Source organism: Macaca mulatta, chromosome 1 (assembly GCF_049350105.2).
Source record: "Macaca mulatta isolate MMU2019108-1 chromosome 1, T2T-MMU8v2.0, whole genome shotgun sequence".
Classification (NCBI taxonomy): Eukaryota; Metazoa; Chordata; class Mammalia; order Primates; family Cercopithecidae; genus Macaca; species Macaca mulatta.
Genome location: NC_133406.1, coordinates 188,093,453 through 188,115,465, shown reverse-complemented (window position 1 = coordinate 188,115,465; position 22,013 = coordinate 188,093,453). Strand labels below are relative to the sequence as shown.

The 22,013-nt window shown below is 42.6% G+C and overlaps 2 protein-coding genes across 26 annotated transcripts in view; one reads left to right on the top strand and one right to left on the bottom strand.

The window, feature by feature from the left end:
- TUT4 (terminal uridylyl transferase 4) overlaps positions 1-14,155 on the bottom strand; it is a 130,932-nt gene extending 116,777 nt beyond the window's left edge. For 20 of the 25 annotated variants that reach the window (XM_077956901.1, XM_077956879.1, XM_077956937.1 and 17 more), the window contains exons 1-2: positions 14,123-14,155; positions 13,622-13,781 (exon numbers count right to left, since the gene is read on the bottom strand). The gene's annotated coding sequence lies outside the window, so the exon portion shown is untranslated. Of the gene's footprint in view, positions 1-13,621; positions 13,791-14,122 lie in introns of those variants that run through there. The other 5 variants (XM_028833777.2, XM_028833772.2, XM_028833779.2 and 2 more) reach the window with 1 other exon arrangement.
- On the top strand, positions 11,217-14,388 carry LOC144333397 (uncharacterized). Its single transcript, XM_077957158.1, has 2 exons — positions 11,217-11,287; positions 12,593-14,388. The coding sequence occupies exon 2, from the start codon at positions 13,375-13,377 to the stop codon at positions 14,296-14,298; it is 924 nt and encodes a 307-aa protein (XP_077813284.1). The 5' UTR covers positions 11,217-11,287; positions 12,593-13,374; the 3' UTR covers positions 14,299-14,388.
- Positions 14,389-22,013: the final 7,625 nt, after the last annotated feature.

Genomic DNA, 22,013 nt, shown 5'->3' with positions numbered 1-22,013 from the left:
GACGCAGTGGCTCATGTCTAAAATCCCAGCACTCTAGGAGACCAAGGCAGGGGGATCACTTGCAACGAGGAGTTCAAGACCAGCCTGGGCGACACAGCGAAACCCCAACTCTACTAAAAAGACAAAAAAAAATTGCAGGGCTTGGTGGCGTACACCTGTAATCTGAATTCTCAGGAGGCTGAGACAGAAGAATCACTTGAGCCCAGGAGAGAGAGTACGCAGTAACCTAAGATCGCACCACTGCACTCCAGCCTGGGCAAAAGAGCAAGACTCAACTCAAAAAAAAAAAAAAAAAAAAAAAGACAACATTTTTGAGAATAGTTTTCACTACTACCTGTCTAGTATACCCATTCACTTATCCTTACACATCTGTGAAGTTGCTATAATTATAGTCTTGTAGTATTTCCATTTTATACATTAATGAGGTACCCTGAGTTTATGACTTGCCTAAGATAACACAAACGGGACTGCCATGTGACTATAAGAAACATGACTCCCAATTTTTGGTCCAAGTTTACGTACTAGAGTATGTCTCTGAGCCTAAAGCAGTAATTCTCAAACTTTTTGGTCTCAGAATACCTTTATACTCTTAAAATATCGAGGATCCAAAGAACCTTTGTCTTTGTGTGTTATATCTATTGATACATGCATCATTAGATTATTAAAACTGAGAAATTTTTCAAATGCAAAAATATACTGGTCAGACGCAGTGGCTCACACCTGTAATCCCAGCACTTTAGGAGGCCGAGGCAGACAGATCACCTGAGGCCAGGAGTTAGGGACCAGCCTGGCCAACATGGTAAAACGCTGTCTCTACTAAAAATACAAAAACTGGCTGGGCATGGTGGTGCACACCTGTAATCTCAACTACTAGGGTGGCTGAGGCACAAGAATTGCCTGAACTCGGCCGGGCGCGGTGGCTCAAGCCTGTAATCCCAGCACTTTGGGAGGCCGAGACGGGCGGATCACGAGGTCAGGAGATCGAGACCATCCTGGCTAATATGGTGAAACCCCGTCTCTACTAAAAATACAAAAAACTAGCCGGGCGAGGTGGTGGGCGCCTGTAGTCCCAGCTACTCGGGAGGCTGAGGCAGGAGAATGGCGTAAACCCGGGAGGCGGAGCTTGCAGTGAGCTGAGATCCGGCCACTGCACTCCAGCCTGGGCGACAAAGCGAGACTCCGTCTCAAAAAAAAAAAAAAAAAAAAAAAAAGAATTGCCTGAACTCGGGAGGAGGCAGACGTTGCAGTGAGCCAAGATCACGCCACTGCACTCCAGCCTGGGCCACAGAGCAAGACTCTGTCTTAAAAAAAAAAAAAAAAAAAAAGGTAGTAAAACTTCTACATCAGGCTGGGCACGGGGGTTCACGCCTGTAATCCTAGCACTTTGGGAGGCCAAGGCGGCATATTACTTGATCTCAGGAGTTCGAGACGAGCCTGGCCAACATGGTGAAACCCCATCTCCACTAAAAATACAAAAATTAGCTGGGCATGGTGGCAGGCACCTGTAATCCCAGCTACTTGGGAGGCTGAGGCAGGAGAATCACTTGAACTCAGGAGGCAGAGGTTGCAGTGAGCCAAGACCACGTCATTGCACTCCAGCCTGGGTGACAGAGCAAGACTGTCAAAAAAAAAAAAAAAAGAAAGAAAAAAGAAAGAAAGAAACTTCTACATTATATCACATTAAAAAAAAAAAAAAACTCAAAATGGATCAAAGACCTAAATGTAGAAGCTAAAAGTATAAAACTGTTGGAAGAAAACACAGGAGTAAATCTTCATAATCTTGGATCAACAATGATTTTTTAGGTATGACACTTAAAGCAGAGAAAACTAAAGAAAATAGATAAATGGGACTTCATCAAATTTAAAACTTCTGTATTTCAGTGAGCACACTCAACAAAAATGAAAAAACAGTATGACAACTCCTCAAAAAATTAAACATAGAATGATCCAACAATTCCAATTCTAAGTATATACCCAAATAACTGAAAGCAGAAACAGGTATTTGAACATCAATGTTCAAAGAAGCATTATTCACGATAGCCAAAATGTGAAGGCAACCCAAGTATCCACCAACAGATGAAAGGATAAACAAAATGTGGGACATATATATAATGAACTGCTACTCAGTCTTAAAAAGGTAGAAAATTCTGACACATGCTATGACACGGATGAACCTTGAAGACATTATGCCATATGAAAGAAGCCAGTCACAACAAATATTTTTTTTTTTTTAGACGGAGTCTCGCTCTGTCGCCCAGGCTGGAGTGCAGTGGCCGGATCTCAGCTCACTGCAAGCTCCGCCTCCCGGGTTCGGGCCATTCTCCTGTCTCAGCCTCCTGAGTAGCTGGGACTACAGGCGCCCGCCACCTCGCCCGGCTAGTTTTTTGTATTTTTTAGTAGAGACGGGGTTTCACCGTGTTAGCCAGGATGGTCTCGATCTCCTGACCTAGTGATCCGCCCGTCTCGGCCTCCCAAAGTGCTGGGATTACAGGCTTGAGCCACCGCGCCCGGCCCACAACAAATATTATATGAGCCTACTGATATGCAGTACTTAGAACAGTCAAAATCACAGAGAAATAAAGTAGAATGGTGGTTTCTACAGGTTAGGAAGCAAGGGAAATGAGAATTTATTGTTTGATGGGTACAGAATTTCAGCTTGGGAAAATGGAAATATTCTGGAAATGGATGGTGGTGATAGTTGCACAATAATGTAAATATATTTAATGTTACTGAATGTATGCTTAGCTACTCGAGAGGCTAAGGCTTAAAATGAAAATAGTATAAACATTCATGCAAAAATCCACAACAGAATACTAGCAAACTGAATTCAGCAGCACAGTTAAAGAATTATACACCACGACCAAATGGGATTTATTCCTGGAATGCAAGGATGTTGAACCATCCTTGCATATGAAAACAGATCAATGTAACATACCATATTAACCAAACAAAACGAAAAACCACATGATCATCTCCAGCAAACAAAGGATCTGACAAAATTCAATACCCTTTCATGATAAAAACACTCAACAATCTAGGAATAGAAAGAAACTACTTCAATATAATAAAAGCTATCTAAGGAAAACCTATAGTAGACATCACACTCAATGGTAAAAAATGAAAACCTTTTCCTCTTATATGAGGACAAGGGAAAGATGCCTGTTTTCACCATTTCTTTTCTTTTCTTTTTTTTTTTTTTTTTTTTTGAGGTGGAGTTTCGCTCTTGTTGCCCAGGCTGGAGTGCAATGGCATGATCTCAGCTCACCACAACCTCTGCCCCCCAGGTTCAAGCGATTCTCCTGCCTCGGCCTCCCAAGTAGCTGGGATTACAGGCATGCGCCACTGTGCCCAGCTAATTTTGAATTTTGAATAGAGACAGGGTTTTTCCATGTTGGTCAGGCTGGTCTCAAACTCCTGACTTCAGGTGATCCACCCACCTAAGCCTCCGATTACAGGCATGAGCCACCATGCCTGGCCTGTGTTCACCATTTCTACTCAACACAGTACTGGAAGTTCTAGCCAACGCCATTAGGCAAAAGAAACAAAAGGCATCTAAATTGGAGAGGAAGAAGTAAAATCATCTCAGTTTGCAAATAATATGATTTTATATGTAGAAAATCCTAAAGATTATACACGCACACACACACTACAACTAATAAATGAATTCCGCAAAGAAGCAGGATACAAAGTCAACAAACAAAAAACCAGTTGCATTTCTAAATACAATAAATAATCTGAAGGGAAATTTTAAAAATTCCATTTACAATACCATCAAAAAGAATAAAGTACTAAGGAATTACATAACCAAAGAAGTGAAATATATGTACAAAGAAAACTATGAAACATTGCTGAAAGAAATTTAGAAATATATAAACAGAAACACATACTACGTTCACAGAGGCTTAATTTTTTTTTTTTTTTTTTTTTTTTTTGAGACGGAGTCTCGCTCTCCCTCCCAGGCTGGAGTGCAATGAGGCAATCTCGGCTCACTGCAACCTCCGCCTCCCAGGTTCAAGCGATTCTCCTGCCGCAGCCTCCTGAGTAGCCAGGATTATAGGCACCTGCCACTGGGCTCAGCTAATTTTTGTATTTTTACTAAAGACAGGGTTTCACCATGTTGGCCAGGCTGGTCTCGAACTCCTGACCTCAGGTGATCCACTCGCCTCGGCCTCCCAAAGTGCTGGGATTACAGGCATGAGCCACCATGCCTGGCTTGACTATTGTTAAAATGTCCACACTAAAAAGCAATCTAAACATTTAATGCAATCCCTATCAAAATTCCAACGACATTTTTTGCAGAAATACCAAAATCAATCCTAAAATTCATATGGAATCCCAAGAGACTCCAAATAGCCAGAAGTCTTGACAAAGAAAAACAAAGATGGAGGACTCACACTTCCTAGCTGCAAAACTTACTACAAAGCTACAGTAATCAGGCCGGGCACGGTGGCTCATGCCTGTAATCCCAGCACTTTGGGAGGCCACTGCAGGCAGATCACAAGGTCAGGAGATGAGACCATCCTGGCTAACATGGTGAAACCCCATTTCTACTAAAAATACAAAAACTTAGCTGGGTGTTCCACCTGCAAAAGACTGAATTTTGACCATAAACAAAAGTTAACTCAAAATGGATCAAAGACCTGAGAAACCTAAACTTGTAACTATAAAACCATAACTAAGAAACATAAAACTATAAAGTTCTTAGACGAAAACAGAAGGGAAAAGCTTCACGACACTGGAGTTGGCAATTATTTGCTTAGTATGACACCAAAGGCATGGGCAACAAAAGAAAAAATAGACAAACAAGACTGGCAGAAAATTCAAAACTTTTGTTACTCAAAAGATACTATCAACTGAGTAAAATGGTGGCCACGCTAGGCATGGTGGTTCACATCTATAATCCCAGCACTCTGGGAGGCCCAGCCAGGAGGATCACTTGAGGCCAGGAGTTCAAGGCCAGCCTATGCAACATAGTGAGACCCTGTCTCTACAAAAATCTTAAAATTCGAGTGTCGTGGTGACACGTGCCTATAGTCCCAGCTACTCCAAAGGCTGAGGTGGGATGATCTCTTGAGCCCAGGGAGGTCAAGGCTGCATTGAGCCATGATTGCACCACTGCATCCCAGCCTAGGGGACAGAGTGACACCTTGTCTCAAAAACAAACAAACAAACAAACAAAAAAACCCAAACAAACCAGAAAAGAAACAGAGTAAAGGCCAGGCATGGTGGCTCATGCCTATAATCCTCACACTTTGGGAGGCCAAAGTGGGTGGAACATTTGCGGTCAGAAGTTCAAGATCTCAGCAGTCTAGCCAACATGGTGAAATCCCATCTCTACTAAAAATACAAAATTTAGCTAGGCAATACTGGCAAGCGCCTGTAATCCTAGCTACTCAGGAGGCTGAGGTAGGAGAATCGCTTGAGCCTGGGAACTGGAGGTTGTGGTAAGCCAAGACTACACCACTGCTCCCCAGTCTGGGCGACAGAGAGTAAGACTCTGTCTCAAAAAAAAAAAAAAAGGTAACCCTACAGAACAGAATGGAAGAAAATAATTATAAATCATGTATTTGATAAGGGACTAACATCCAGAATATACAGTAACTCCAAAAAAATGAACAAAAAACAACCTGATTCAAAAACGGGCAAAGGGCTCGCATAGACATTTCTCCAAAGAAGATATACAGATGGCCACAAGCACGTGAAAAGATGCTGAATATCACTAATCATTAGGGAAATGCAAATCAAAACTGCAATGAGATACCAACTCATAACCCATAGGACAGGACTACTATTAAATAAAAACAAAATAACAAGCGTTGGCAAGGCTGTGGAAATATTAGAACCTTTCTGCACTGTTGGGAGGAATGTAAAATGGTACAGCCACTATGGAAAACAATACGGCAGTTCCTCAAAAAATTAAAAATATACTCAATGATCCTAAGGTGTCAAAAATAATAATAGTAATAGGTAAGGCACGATGGCTCATGCCTGTAATCCCAGCAGTTTGGGAGGCTGAGGCAGGCAGATCACTTGAGCTCAGGAGTTCCAGACCAGCTTGGGCAATATGGTGAAATTGCATCTCTACAAAAATACAAAAAAAAAAAAATTAGCCAGGTGTGGTCACAAGCGCCCATAGTCCCAGCTACACAAGAGGCTGAGGTGGGAGGATGGTTTGAGCCCAGGAGGCAGAGGCTGCAGTGAGCCAAGATCATGCCACTGCACTCCAGCTTGGGAGACAGAGTCAGATCTTGTCAAATAAATAAATAAATAAATAATAAGAATAAAATTACCATCTGATCCAATAATTTAACTTCTGGGTATACACCAAAAAAATTGAAAGCAGGCTCTCTAAGAGATACTGTACACTCATGTTCACAGCAGCATCATTCACAAGAGCTAAAACATGGAAATAATCTAAGTGTCTACTCATAGACAAAGAGATAAGCAAAATGTGGTATATCCATACAATGGAATATTATTCAGCCTTAAAAAAGAAGGAAACTCTGCAGTATGCCACATGAACGAATGCTGAGGACACTATGCTAAGTGAAACAAGCCACAAGACAAATACTTTATGATTCAATTTATATGAGGTATTTAGAGTAGGCAAAATGGTAAAGACAGAATAGTGGTTGCCAGGGGTGAGGGAAGAAGGGAATGGGAAATTATCATTTAATGGGTATAGAGCTTCAGTTTTGTAAGATGAAAAGGGTTATAGGGATGGATGGTGATGATGGCTGCACAACATTATGAATGTATTTAATACCACTGAATGATACACTTAAAAATCATTAAGATATGTTGTGTTATGTATATTTTACTGCAATTTTTAAAAGTTAGAAACAAGGTTAAATGGATAATTTTGTTATGTACATTTTATCACTATTTTTAGAATCAAGTGAACAGACACTCCACAAAATGAGACAGCATTTTTGTAAATAATATATCTAAAAAGGGTCTAGGCTGGGTGAGATGACTCACACCTGTAATCCTGGCCCTTTTGGAGGCTGAGGAAGGAGGATCATTTGAGGCCAGGAGTTTGAGACCAGCCTAGACAACACAGTGAGACCTTGTCTCTACAAAAATAAATAAATAAATAAATAAAATTAGCTGGGCATGGTGGCACGCCCCTATAGTCCAAGCTACTCAAGAGGCTAAGGCAGGAGGATCGCTTAAGGCCCAGGAGGTGGAGGCCAGAAGGCAGAGGCTACAGTGAGCTGTGTTCACACAACTGCACTTCAGCCTTGGTGAAAGAGCAAGACTGTCTCAAAAAAAAAAAAAAAAAAAAGTGGGGGACGTCTAGTATCCAGAATATATTAAGAGTTCTTAAAACTCAACAATTTTTAAAAACGGGTAAAGGATTTGAGTAGGTATCTTTCCAAAGGAGATAGAAAAATGCACACACAATAGGCACATGAAGAGATGCTCAACATCTTATTAATCATTAGGGAAATGCAAATCAAACCCACAATGAGGTAGTGAGGTAGTATGGGTGAAGTGTCACCCACTAGATGATGGTCAGGATGTAGAGAAACTGAAACCTTCCATACATTGCCACTGGGAATGTAAAATGGTACAACTTTGGAAAAGTTTGGCAGTTCCTCAGAAAGTTAAACATAAGTTTATCAAAACACCCAGCAATTACAATCTGGGTATATACCCAAGAGAAATGAAAATGTATATCCACACAGAAACTCTTAACGATGTTCACAGCAGCACTATTCCTTATAGGTAAAAAGTGGAAATAACCCAAATGTCCATCAAATGATGAATGGTTAAACAAAACGTGGTATCTCCATAGAAGGTAATACTATTCAGCCAGAAAAAAGCTAATACATGCTACACTATGGCCAACCTTGAAAACATTAAGTTCAGTGAGAGAAGCCAGGCACAAAAAGCCACATACTGTATAATTCCTTGTATGTGTAATGTCCATAATTTCTAGAGACGTAGCTTAGTGGTTGCCAAAGGCTTGAAGGAGGAAGGAATGGGGAGTGATTAATGGGAACTGGGTTTCATTATGGTATAAAAATATTCCAAAATTAAATAGTGATGGTTACACAACCTTATAGATACACTAAAAGCCACTGAACTGTATCTTTTAGAAGTGTGAATTTTATGGTATTGTAAATTATATCTCAAAGAAAAAAGGGAAAAAAATAATACACTATTACACATTACATTAGCCATCAAAGCAATAAAGTCTTCACATGCCACTCCAGACCAGAGAATAAGGGAAAAGTCAAATTGTGTCTTAATATTACCATGAAAACAGTTTGACTCAGAGACACCCCTCTCCAAAAGGTCCCCAAACATAGTTTGAATACCACTGGCCTAAACTAACACTCAGCACATGACTAGTACTTAATGATTGGTCAATTAAATTATTTAAACTACAGTGGTGTTAAATATTTAATTTAATAATTATATTATTAAACTACACACTGACAAAATGCAATCAGGTTTAGTTATTTTTTATAATTCATACTTTGCATACTTGCAAAATATTTTTGACAACCTATGTAACTACAGAATTTAACACTCTCTGAACACAAAACTTTGACACCCTAAGCTTAAAGGTATAACACAGTATAGTGGCGAAGAGCTGTGACTCTAGACTCAGACACTTTGAGCTCAAATCCTGACTGCAGCACACTAGCTATGAGATATTGTCCAAGGTACTCAACCCTTCTACATGGACTTTCCCCATCTGTAAATGAGAATACTATAAAAAAGGTTGTTTTGAGGAATAAGTTAACACTTTAAAGATCTTGAGAAAGAAATTAGCTTGTAGTAACCATGCAATAAGTTATCTATTATCATGGTAAATCAAATACCCACTTAAAGCAATCAGATTGTTGTGTGATTAACAAACATACCTATTTCTTTTTGAAAGTACAAGATGCCTTATGTAAAGATTAGGACTTTGCCCATCTATAGTGGTGAACATCAAACTTGAATGAATAGCTTCTGCCTCCTTCCAGCTCATGCTCTTCAATGCCTTAAGCTACTGTTTTCTAGTGCTAAACTGGAAAACAGTCAACTAATCCAAGCCAACAAGTGAAAAAACTTCCTAAGTAGTATAACAAGGTGATTTCCCCCAGAGGTATTTTCATCTCAAAAGAATTTTCTAAAAAATTAAAAGTTCTAGGCCGGGCGCGGTGGCTCAAGCCTGTAATCCCAGCACTTTGGGAGGCCGAGACGGACGGATCATGAGGTCAGGAGATCGAGACCATCCTGGCTAACACGGTGAAACCCCGTCTCTACTAAAAAATACAAAAAACTAGCCGGGCGAAGTGGCGGGTGCCTGTAGTCCCAGCTACTCGGGAGGCTGAGGCAGGAGAATGGCGTGAACCCGAGAGGAGAAGCTTGCAGTGAGCTGAGATCCGGCCACTGCACTCCAGCCTGGGGGACAGAGCAAGACTCCGTCTCAAAAAAAAAAAAAAAAAAATTAAAAGTTCGGCCGGGCGCGGTGGCTCAAGCCTGTAATCCCAGCACTTTGGGAGGCCGAGACGGGCGGATCACGAGGTCAGGAGATCGAGACCATCCTGGCGAACACGGTGAAACCCCGTCTCTACTAAAAAAAATACAAAAAACTAGCCGGGCGAGGCGGCGGGCGCCTGTAGTCCCAGCTACTCGGGAGGCTGAGGTAGGAGAATGGCGTAAACCCGGGGGGCGGAGCTTGCAGTGAGATGAGATCCGGCCACTGCACTCCAGCCCGGGCGACAGAGCCAGACTCCGTCTCAAAAAAAAAAAAAAATTAAAAGTTCTTGGACAGTAAAATTTGGATCACAGAATCCTCAAGATAAAAGTCTAGAATACAGGGAGAAGAGAGAAGAGTGGTATGGAAAAGAAGGCCTGCCTATCCACTAAAAACAGGTAAACTCTGTTAGCAAGAAAGCCAAGGAGAAAAGAAATGCAAAACTAGGAGTCAGAAAACATACTTCACAGCTCAACCACTATCTCACTTGGTGATCTCACAAGATAAAAATTCAAATACCTTAATATAACATAAATGGTCCCTCACAATTTGCTACTTCCTATCATTTATCTCCCCATTCTATCCATATCAATTCCTACCACACTGAATTTCTCACTCTCCCTCACTCCCCAAGGCTTATTACAATTTATCATCTTTGCATGTTATTCCCTAGGTCTGGAATGATCTCCAACCTCCAATCCATCCTCCTCTCCACCTAGCAAACTCCTACTCACCCTTCAAGAGCCAGTTTCTTCCCTCTCAACTCCCACAATCTAGTGTGTTGTAATTTACTGTACTATATGTAGACTGAGACAAATGCAGATGTTTGATGAAATGAATGTTTAAATGAATGAATGAATGAGCAACATTAGGCAGTTTCCGATTCTAAATAATTGAGAAAATAATACACCTGAAAAGCAACATCACATATACATTATATTAGGAAGACAGATGTGCTCTGAAATCTAATTCTGTGATCTTCAGCAAATCACTAACCTGTGTGAGTCAAAAGTTCCTCGCCTATAAACAGGTTTCAAAGGGTTGTTACACCAAACAAGTGAAAAAAAAATGCATAGACAGTGTCTAGCACAGTGCCTGGGCAATCTAAAAAATTCTGATTCCCTTCTCTCTCCCTCTTCAACTCATAATTATAGATATCCAATTACATGATTTGACATAAAAATAATTTGAACATAAGACACCACACAAATCTCTCAAGGGGAAAAAAAATCCTAACATTAATCTTTGCATTTATATACCCTTTCCTCTCTTTGGGTCTGTAAGAAATACTCTGGAAGAAAAGTCAGAACCTGCTTTTTCAGAGTGTATGGTTTATTTGAATACAGTCTGTACATAATAAAAGATTTAAAAAACGAAATAAATACTCTGCAGAAATGCTGGTTTTTAAACATTTCCCCAAATTGTGTAATTATTTAGGATTCTAGAATTAAAACAATTCAGTTAGTACCATGTAAACAACTCTAATTGCTCTAAGATTACTAAGAAAAAGTCTACCTATCCTGTTTTAAACTATGGTGTCCCTTTCCTTTGTCTTTTTTAGGTCTTTCCAGAATTGTTCTTTTTTAGAACATATTTCTATACTGCAGCAGTGGCTTTAACTGAATGTAATATTTTTTAACCAATTCAAGTATTTGTAATTTATTTGAAAAAGGAACACATCTCATTGAGTTCTGTTTTATCGAACAAAACGTTCTGACATCAACATTAACAGGTAAGTACTGCCTTTTTTTTTTTTTTTTTTTTTTTTTAAAAAAGGCAGGGTCTTACTCTGTCACCCAGGCTGGAGTACAGTGGCGCAACTGTGCCTCACTGCAACCTTGAACTCTGGGGCTCAGGCAATCCTCCCACCTCAGCTTCTGCGATTACAGCTAATTTGTTTTATATTTTGGTAGTGACAAAGTCTCACTATGTTGCCCAGGCTGATATCAAACTCCTACACTCAAGCAATCCTCTCGCCTCCACTTCCCAAAGTGCTGATATTACAGGCGTGAGCCACCTGGCCAGGCCCTACAGGTAAGTGTTGGTTATTTTGTTTCTCTGAAACTGGAAACTTTCTACAGTAAATAAATTCAAACACCTTTCTTGACCAACAGATCCTGATTTGACATTCTGCAGAGAATACGACATAACTAATGGTACTTATTTTGTATGTCAAGGTAACTTTGAGGTTAAAAAAATTCTAATTACTCTAAAATGAATCTGCTGAAAACAATAAAAACTATCTTTAAACAGCTCTTTGTTAATCAGAGAAATTTATAATTATATATTTTGATTCTAAAAAGTCTAAAAATAAAATGTAGACACTGTACTGTTCTAGCTCCAGCAACTAAAAATAAATGTAATTTTAGGTGTCACTTAGAATTTATAAAATTGAACTAAACTTATATGTACAATATCTTGTTAATTTATCGGTAACAACTTGGCCTATGACAATGAAAATACTTTAAATTTCCTTTCTGTATTTAAATGTTTGCTGGATTTAAAACATCAAATATCATTAACTTTCACTTCCATTTCTGAGTTATTTTAAGAAAACTTCATTTTTCATTTTCCACACTAGCCAAGTGAAAAACTGCAAGCAGTAGGAAAATTTATCTAAGGGTTTTAAAAGTTTATTTTGTTTATATTAAATATAAATATTTTTAAAGTATAAAACGACTTAAAATTCTTATCCTCCCCAAAGTATATGGTTTCTAAGAAGCACTCTTTAAAAATTTGTTTATAAAAGCAACACAGCACACTAGACACTAAAGAGTTATCTTAAGCACAGCTTTTTAAGCGAATCAATATTTCATAATTTTACAAGTTGTGACTAATCAGTACTACGATGCAGTGTAGTGACATGAGTTCTGAGCCTAAAGAAAATTTCAGCGCGCAGACACACACACACGTACACACACACAAAGTCGGCTTTGCTTTTTAAACCACCCCACAATTCAACACCTCTGTGTGGCATTCTCTCTAAATCATCATATCCGGCTGGGATTATCCAATTTTATTAGCTAACAGTTCTCATTTCTTTAAAAACAGAAACAGGATATGTTCTGTTTCATCAAGTGCTACAAACATTTCGCTGCTATAAGACTGGAGGGAAAAAAAACCTTTGGAAACAAAAGCTAATCTGATTCACTCGAGCTAATTACTAAATGCATGCCAACAATACACAATTCCAATTGCATTTCTGGACACAATTTAAGATCACGATAAGGCAGGTCAAATGAGTAAGGAACTACTTTTATCAAAATGAAGAAGCAGATATACGGAATCTAAGATCTCACGCAAAATTCATCTAAGACTTGGTAATCTTCTGAAAAGAAAATGTGTAATCAACGTCGTTAATACAACAGTAATTCATCCCATTCAAGTACGACTAGAAATCCCGCTGATGTGCTTCCTTCAGGTCTAAACATCTCATTCTTTCGCAATCCAGATACCAACAGGAGTCTGAAACACTTCGCAGAGGCGTGCAACACACTAGGAGAGCGCTGTCTGTTTACAAATACGAATCTCAGTTACCCACGTCAAAACCGCGCATTACCACCTTTCGACTGGGGGGCGGGGGAGAGAGAAGGCGGGCGAGCAAGAAACGAAATCCACACAGACACCTCTGCCTTCTCCCTACAAGGATGAGCCCGGGGAAACATTCAGTATGTATTCTATGCGTGTATACGTTTATATACATTATGTAGTCCCCTATGTCTAAGCAAGGATGAAAGAAAAAGGTACACATGACAGGGAATCGTAACTGGACCCAAGAGAAATGTTCAAACCAATTCCGTTAACTCAAAATCCGCCTCGCTGGTCTACAACAGGTTTCGGTCCGGGACCCGGAGCCCCAGCCACAGTGTGGAGTTCGTCCCCAAAGCGCCCCAATGCCCTCCTCAGGCCGCCCAGGCCGCCGTCCCTACCTCCCTTATCTCAGTCTTCCCCTGGGACACCCGAAGCCCGTTCCAGCAAAGAAAGAAGTGTCGGGCCCCAAGGGGACGGCTGAGACACTCTCAGGCCAGGCCCCCGACACCTGCGAAGCGCGGCACCCGGGAGGGCGAACCGGGGGCCGCCCGGCCTTCCCGAGCACACCCCCTCAGCAGCCGGCGCTGCCCCGCGGCCGGAACCTCGTACCTGCGAGGCCCGCGAGCTACAGGCGCGCGCGACGCCTCCTCATCTCAGTGGCTCCCGCTCTCCCTCCGCCTCCTGCTGCCGCCGCCGTCGCCGCTGCCACCGCTGGAGGCCGGGACACGACGAGCTCAGGACTCCACCGCCATGTCCGCCGCGCCGCGAACTGCATTGTGGGGGGGAAGGGATGGGGAGGGGGAGGAGGAGGGAGAGGGAGAGGGAGAGAAAGAGGAGGACCCGCTGAGGGGAGGGGGCGAGGGAGAGGGGTAGCCGGAGGAGAGGGGGAGGGGAGAGGACAGAGCCTGGAATGGGGTCCCGGCCCGGCAGAGGAGGAGCTACGCGCAGAGGAAAGGGTTCAGGAGTGCCCCCTCCCTTCGTTCGGGGAGCCCCGCAGGCGCCGTTTACACCGGGGCGGGGGAGGGGGAAACAGCACTGGGGGGAGGGGGTTCGCGGTGGCCGCGAAGAAACAATGGGGAGAAGGCCGAGGTACGAGGATCGCGCACTCACACCCACGCGGAGGGAAGGGAGCGCGCGCGAGATACTCGTTAGCTCGCGAGGAGGGGGCGGGCCGCTGGCGGAAGGGAGGAGGGAGCCACCCGGGGCTCGCGGGCAGGGGCGGGGCCCCCGAGCGGAGGTCGCGAGGTCCCGCAGCCCGCCTGGGCGCCGCGGGGGAGCCGCGCTGATTCGCCCGCTTGCCGGAGGGGGTGGGGGTGGCGGGCACCCTAGTGCCGCCCCAGTCTGGTTCCTGGCCTCTGCCGAGGCCCCCGAGCTGGAAGTGGAGCTCGAGAGCCGCCTCGGCGCCTCGCTCCCAAGGCTGTCCCCCCGGGGAGGAAGGCCGGCCTGGAATGGGTACCCTCTGGCCTGGCACTCTTACTGGGCCCGGCCCGAGCCTCGGTGGACCCTCGGAAGCCCGAGCGGGCTTCGGAGCAGCGGCAGGGAGCGGGACAGAGGAAGCCGCCGGGGTCGACCCCCACCCACTCACCACGGCCTCCAGCCCACCACAGCTGGACCTTTTTTCCTTTTAAAAGGCAGTCAGTTCAGGAATTTCTCAAAAGAAATCTCGGGAGCAGTCCCTCTCCCACCCTCAAAAGAGGTTTTAGAAATCATTTCTTTAGCTGCAGGCGGGCATAAAACCAACTACCATCAATGGGTCCCCTCCTCCCCTTGCTTTTAACGTATTACATTCCTCTACATAATTATTTAAAGTCACGGGCAGAACGAACTTAAGGCTTTGTTAGTTTTGTTTTTTTGTTGTTTTTTTTTTAAGACCCCAGCCTCAGAGATTATTTAGCCAACCTCTGACCTCAAAGCTGGACAAAGCACACAACCTCTGTGCTCGGTGCCCAGTCCTTTGAGTTTGACACATGCTAGGCAGGAAAAAGGTATGACAAGAGTGGACGCAGGGGTGAAGGGAAGATGTTAAATCTTAAGTATTTACAAGATAGTGCCTTATAAATTTTCTTATAATGTGACTCAGGCTGGAACTGGTTAGAGGTTACAGAGGGACGCTCCACTTCACGATAGCCCTGTGAGATACGTACTGTTGCTCCCATTTACGGATGAAAAAACTAGGATTCAGAGTTAGTGCATTTTACCCCGATCTGGCTGATGCTACAAGACCCGGGTATAATGGATAAAGGACTGGATTTCAAGTCAACAGAGCCCTACTGGTTTCGGCGTTTATCAACATGATGCCTTTGAGCAAATGTACCCTCCGAGTTTCCACATCTGCAAATTCTTAATCTGTATCCCTGCTTCGCTTGACTAGCCTAGAAACAAAGAAGAAAATCCCTACTTCACCAGGCTGAAAGCCTAAAGTCTATAGAGACACTAAGAAGATACCGATATGCCCTTCAATTCAGTGATATCAGTGTCCTTAGAACAAGTTCAATTGAGTAAATATTTCCTGATTACTTAAGAGCAAAGCGTTGTTAGGTGCCTAGGGAAACAGACAAATCATTGATTCCTGTCTCCAAAAAGTTCACCGTTGAGCAAGCGGGTGAGCTACAATAAAAGCAACAGGTCTTATTAACAAAGGGCTGGGCAAATCCGGAGGAGAGTGTGATAAATTCCACTTCCCCGAGACTTCAGTGGAAGAACTAGAAGCTGGACCTTGAAGATTTGCTTGCTGTGTGCCAGACACATGTCGATTCAGAGGACAGCATTGAGTCTGGAGTGTGCAGAAGATAATGAGTCTGCAAAGGAAAGCTGGGGCCAGACTGAAAATTTCAGTGCCTCTCTGCCCTTATCCCCTCCAGATAACTCTCTTCTACTATCTTGCTTATTCCCCAAGACCCAGCTCAACCTCTACCTTCTTTATTAAATCTTCCTGATTACCACCCCTCCTCTGCACTCCACTGAATGTGATCCCTCCATTCTCTGAATTCTGTGACCCCAATAGATTGTACACTTGAGCACAGATACTTACAAGGTATTCCTTACGATACCTACATAATTGACAAGTTGAAAATTTGGGCAACTATAATTTTGTTTATCACAGCTAGAGCAAGTATGGTTCTGACACAAAGAATAAGGAAATTTATGGAGTATAAGGTGTAATTCATGCCCAGGGTCATACAGTAAGTCACAGGCTGGACTAGAATACCAGCCCTGTATTATTTCCATTGAACCACAGGTTTCTGAGATATAAATTGGTAAATGTCTGATCTTTATGTAAAAATACTCTGAGGACTTATACTTTCAAGGGAAATCTCATGATTGTGGTTAAGCCTCCAGTCTGGAAGTTCTGAAAACTTAGTTTCATCTAAACCCGGGTGAAAATAACTTGCAGCAAAAATCTTATTTCATTATATCTCATGAGGAATATAATTACTCAGTGGATCAATATTCATATTGTTGTCTTCCTAGGTGAATAAGAAAACTTAGTAAAAAAACTAATCATATTGAATGAAAAGGTGACTTAGTAAGTAAAATTATAAGAAGAAAGGTGCCTAGTTCCAGCACTTTGGGAGGCCAAGGCGGGCAGATCACTTGAGGTCAGGAGTTCAAGACCAGCCTGGCCAACATGGTGAAACCCCGTCTCTACTAAAAATACGAAAATTAGCCAGGCATGGTGGTGGGTGCCTGTAATCCCAGCTACTCACTCGGGAGGTTGAGGCAGGAGAATCTCTTGAACCCGGGAGGCAGAGGTTGCAGTGAGCTGAGATCATGCATCTGCACTCCAGTCTGGGTGACAGAGCAGGACTCCATTTCAAAAAAAAAGAAAGGTACCTAAGTCTGTTCAAACCAAGTTCTGCTGTTTGATCATAAAGGGCCCTGTATGCCATTAGAAAAAAAGCAGGCTTTATGTTGTAGTTATTGGGGAATCACTGATCACTTGTAAACAAGAGAGAAATACAATCAGACCTGCTAAGCTGTTTCTCTGAGCCCCGTTTTTTTTTTTCCTGTGTACTGGATTTCTCCAAGGAGAGAGACTATAGACCCTGGGTCATAATGATCTCTAGTGAAAAACAGTGCATCACCCCCATGATGTGGTCCTAACCAAAAGTCTCCTTTACCTTTGTATTTTCAGCACCCAGCGTAATCCTGACACATAGAGAAAGCACTCAGAAATTGCTTGTTGACACTCTTAAGTTGTCTGTAAAGCATAAGATACGGTCAGTGTTTAAAATTTTTGTGATTCTTGCAAAGATCATGACAATACCAAAGCTCTTAAGGTATGTGCTCACCTCAAGATAGTGTAAAAGATTTACTTCTCTTTGTCTGTTTACATTCTTAAAAGTCAGTAAGATAAAAATGTGTAAAAATGCCTATTTCATAGTAAATGTTTCACAAAAATGAATTCCCTTTCTTCTTAAAATTTAGTTTCTTCTCATCTGCCCCATTTGGATTTCATGTGCCCTTAGACTCACACTAGCACATGTGTGTACTTGCTACCTGTTGATTCCATTTCATCTGTCCTGAGGATTCTATGTGTGGAATTTTAAACTACAGCCACACCCTGTAGCTTACTTCATTGAAACATTAGAAACAGTCAGTTTTTCTTAAGGTGGCATTTTTGTAAGTAAGATTTTAGAATTTAAAAGGATATTAGTGTTCATAAAGTTAGAAATATCAAGAACATATATACATGGCAGAAGATGATGCTATAAAGTTAGACTAGACCACATCATTTTTTAAAAAGCAAGGTTTTATTCTGAAGTTAATGGGCAATCACGGAACATCTGTAAACAAGAAGAGAGATGTTCAGACTTGCCTTATAGAGCAGGTGTTCATCTGACTTCTGTTTGTACATTCGTAGCTATAGAGAGCTCATTCCTTACCAAATCTGCCTATTCTAGAAAATAGAAGTACTTCCTCAACAGAGCTGAACTTTTCTTTCTGTGATACATATTTGTTGGTAATCCTGGCCTCAGGAGTAACATCAGCCTTCTTTATACATAAAAACGAGGGAGCTAGGCATGATGGCTCACACCTGTAATCCCAGCAATTTGGGAGGCTGAGGCAAGAGGATCAAGGCCAGGAGCTTGAGACCAGCCTGGGCAACATGGTGAGACCCATCTTAAAAAAAAATAAAATTTGTGAGCACTGTGGCTCACACCTGTAATCACAGCACTTTGAGAGGCCAAAGCAGTTGGATCACTTGGCAATCAGGAGTTTGAGACCAGCCTGGCAAACATGGTAAAATTCCATCTCGACTAAAAAATACAGAAGTTAGCTGGGCATAGCACAACGCTATAGTCCCGGCTACTCGGGAGGCTGAGGCAGGAGAATCACTTAAACCCAGGAGGCGGAGGTTGCAATGGGCCAAGATCAAGCCACTGCCCTGCCGACAGAGGGAGACTCTATCTCAAAAAATTAATTAATTAAAAATTTAACCAGAAATGGTGGTGCATGTCTGTAGTCCTAGCTACTTGAGAGACTGAGTTGGGAGAATCACTTGAGCCCAGGGGGCCAAGGCTTCAGTGACTTACGAATGTGCCTCTGCACTCCAGGGCGGGTAACAGAGTGAGACCCTGACTCTTAAATGTAGAAAGAAAGAAAAGGGTGTGAGCCAGATGAACTAGGGCGGGAAAGGAGTCTAAAAGTTCATAATTCTTTTTTTTATTTTATTTTATTCTTTTGAGATGGAATCTTGCTCTGTTGCCCAGGCTGGAGTGCAGTGGCACAATCTCGGCTCACTGCAACCTCTGCCTCCCAGGTTCAAGCGGTTCTCCTGCCTCAGTCTCCTGAGTAGCTGGGACTACAAGTGCACACCACCATGCCCAGGTAATTTTTGTATTTTTAGTAGAGACAGGGTTTCACTATGTTGGCCAGGCTGGTCTCAAACTCTTGACTTTAGGTGATCTGCCCTCCTCAGCCTCCCAAAGTGCTGGGATTACAGGTGTGAACCACTTCACCTGGCCAATTCTTTTTTATTTTTTTTGAGACAGGGTCTCACTCTGTCACCCAAGCTGGAGTGCAGTGGGATGATCACAGTTTATTATACCCTTCACCTCCTGGGCTTAAGCCATCCTCCCACCTCAGCCTCCTGAGTGGCTGGGGCTACAGGCACACACCACCATGCCTGGCTAATTTTTTATTTTTTGTAGAGGTGGGGCAATCTCACCATGTTGCCCAGACTGGTCTCAAACCCCTGGGCTCAAGTGATCCTTCAACCACAGCCTCCCACAGTGCTGGGATTACAGGTACAAGCCACCACACCTGGCTCTAAAAATCTATAATTCTGACATGAACTTTCTTTAAGGCAGCTAATTTACCTCCCTCGAAGTCAAATCTCTCTCCTTTTTCTCTGAAACAAAAATGAGATCCAACTCGATTCTAAATAATCTCCCTCTGACCAATTCTAATGTATTAGAACAGTCTGCACTCTGATGCACCTTTGTGCCCTACAAAATGTAATGCCCTCTCTCTGGAAATAAATCCCCACATATATGGTCAAATGATTTTCAACAAGGATGCCAAGACCATTCAATGGATAAGAGACAGTCTTTTCAGTAAATGGTGCTGGGAGAATGGAATACCCAAATGCAAAAGAATGAGCTTGGGCCCTGACCTTACATGATACACAGAAATTAACTGAAATGGATCATAAGACCTAAAACTATAAAACTCCTAGAATAAAACATAGGGCAAGAGCTTCACAACATTGGATTTGGCAATGATTTCATGGATATGACACCAAAGGCACAGGCAACAAAAGAAAAACAAATTGGACTGTATGAAAATGTAAAACGTTTGTTTGTCAAAAGACACTATCAGAACTGGGGGCACTGGCGTGAACCTGTAGTCACCGCTACTCAAGAGGCTGAGGTGAGAGTATGGCTTGAGTCTAGGAATCAGACTGGGCAACACAGCAAGACTTATCTAGAAAAGAAGTGAGGAAGGGAGAGAAAGGAAAGAAGAAAAGAAAAAACAAAGATATGATCAACAGAGTAAAAAGGCAACCTGCAGGATGGGAGAAAATATTTGTAACTCAGCAACCAAAAAAACTCAATTGAAAAATGTGTAAATAACTTGAACAGATATTTCTCCAAAGAAGATATAAGATATCATCACTAATCATAAAGGAAATGTAAGTCAAAACTGCAATGAGATCCCACTTCACACCCATTAGGATGGCTATTAAAAGAAAAAGTTGAAGACCAGCCTGGGCAAGACAGGGAGACCCCGTCTCTACCAAAACACAGAAAATAACAAGAGTTGGTATGAATGTGGAGAAATTGGAACCTTTGTACACTCATGGTGGAAATGTAAAATGATACAGTCACTGTGGAAAACAGTATAGTGGTTCCTCCAAACATTAAAAATAGAATTACCAGCTGGGTGTGGTGGCTCACACCTGTAATCCCAGCATTTTGGGAGGACAAGGCAGGCAGGCAGATCGCTCAAGGTCAAGAGTTTGAGACCAGCCTGACGAACATGGTGAAACCCTGTCTCTACTAATAATACAAAAATTAGCCAGGTGTGGTGGCATGTGACTGTAGTCCTAGCTACTTGGGAGGCTGGCGCATGAGAATCACTTAAACCTGGGAGGTGGAGGTTGCAGTGAGCCCAGATTGCACCACTGCACTCCAGCCTGGGTGAAAGAGTGAGACTCTGTCTTTAAAAAAAAAAAGACTTACCATGCAATCCAGCAATTTCACTTCTGGGTATATACCCAAAATAATTGAAAGCATGGTCTCAAAGAGATATGTGTACATCCGTGTTCATAGGAGAATTATTCACAATAGCTAAAACGTGGAAGCAATCCCAAGTGTCCATTGGTGTATGAATGGATAAACAAAATGTGGTATATCCACATATTCAGCCTTAAAAAGGAAGGAAATTCTGCAATATGCCACAATGTGGATGAACGTTGAGGATGTTATGGTAAGTGAAATAAGCCAATCACAAAAATATATATACTGTATCATTCCACTTTTATTAGGTGATTAGAGCAGTCAAAATCATAGACACATTCCATCCTGGCTAACCCGGTGAAACCCCGTCTCTACTAAAAAATACAAAAAACTAGCCGGGCGAGGTGCCGGGCGCCTGTAGTCCCAGCTACTCGGGAGGCTGAGGCAGGAGAATGGCGTAAACCCGGGAGGTGGAGCTTGCAGTGAGCTGAGATCCAGCCACTGCACTCCAGCCTGGGCAACAGAGCAAGACTCCGTCTCAAAAAAAAAAAAAAAAAATCCTAGACACAGAAAGTAGGATGGTAGTTGCCAGAGGCTGTGGGGAGGGGAGACTAAGGAGTTATCATTTAATTGGCATAGAGTTTCAGTTTTATCAGATGAAGAAAGTGGGCTGGGTGCAGTGGTTCATGCCTATAATCCCAGCACTTTGGGAGGCTGACACAGGTGGGTCTCTTGAGGCCAGGAGTTCAAGACCAGCCTGGGCAACATAGTAAAACCCCATCTCTACAAAAAAATTTTTAAAAATAAGCCAGTCACGCTGGCCTGCACCTGTAGTCCCAGCTACTTGGGAGGCTGAGGCACATGAATCCCTTGAGCCCAGGAGTTGAGGCTGCAGTAAGCTCTGACTGTGTCACTGAACTCCAGCCTGTATGACAGAGCAAGACCCTGCCTCTAAAAAAAATCATTTAAAAAAATCCTGGAGATAGATGATGGTGATGGTTGCACCACAATATGGATATAGTTGACATCACTGAACTGTACACTTTAAAATGATTAACGTAGTAATTTTTTTTTTTTTTTGAGACAGAGTTACACTCTTGTCACCTAGGCTGGAGTGCAATGGCGCGAACTCGGCTCACTGCAACCTCCGCCTCCTGGGTTCAAGCGATTCTCCTGCCTGAGTAGCTGGGATTACAGGCATGTGCCACCACATCCGGCTAGTTTTGTATTTTTAGCAGAGATGGGGTTTTACCATGTTGGCCAGGCTGGTCTTGAACTCCTGACCTCAGGTGATCTGCCTACCTCAGCCTCTCAAA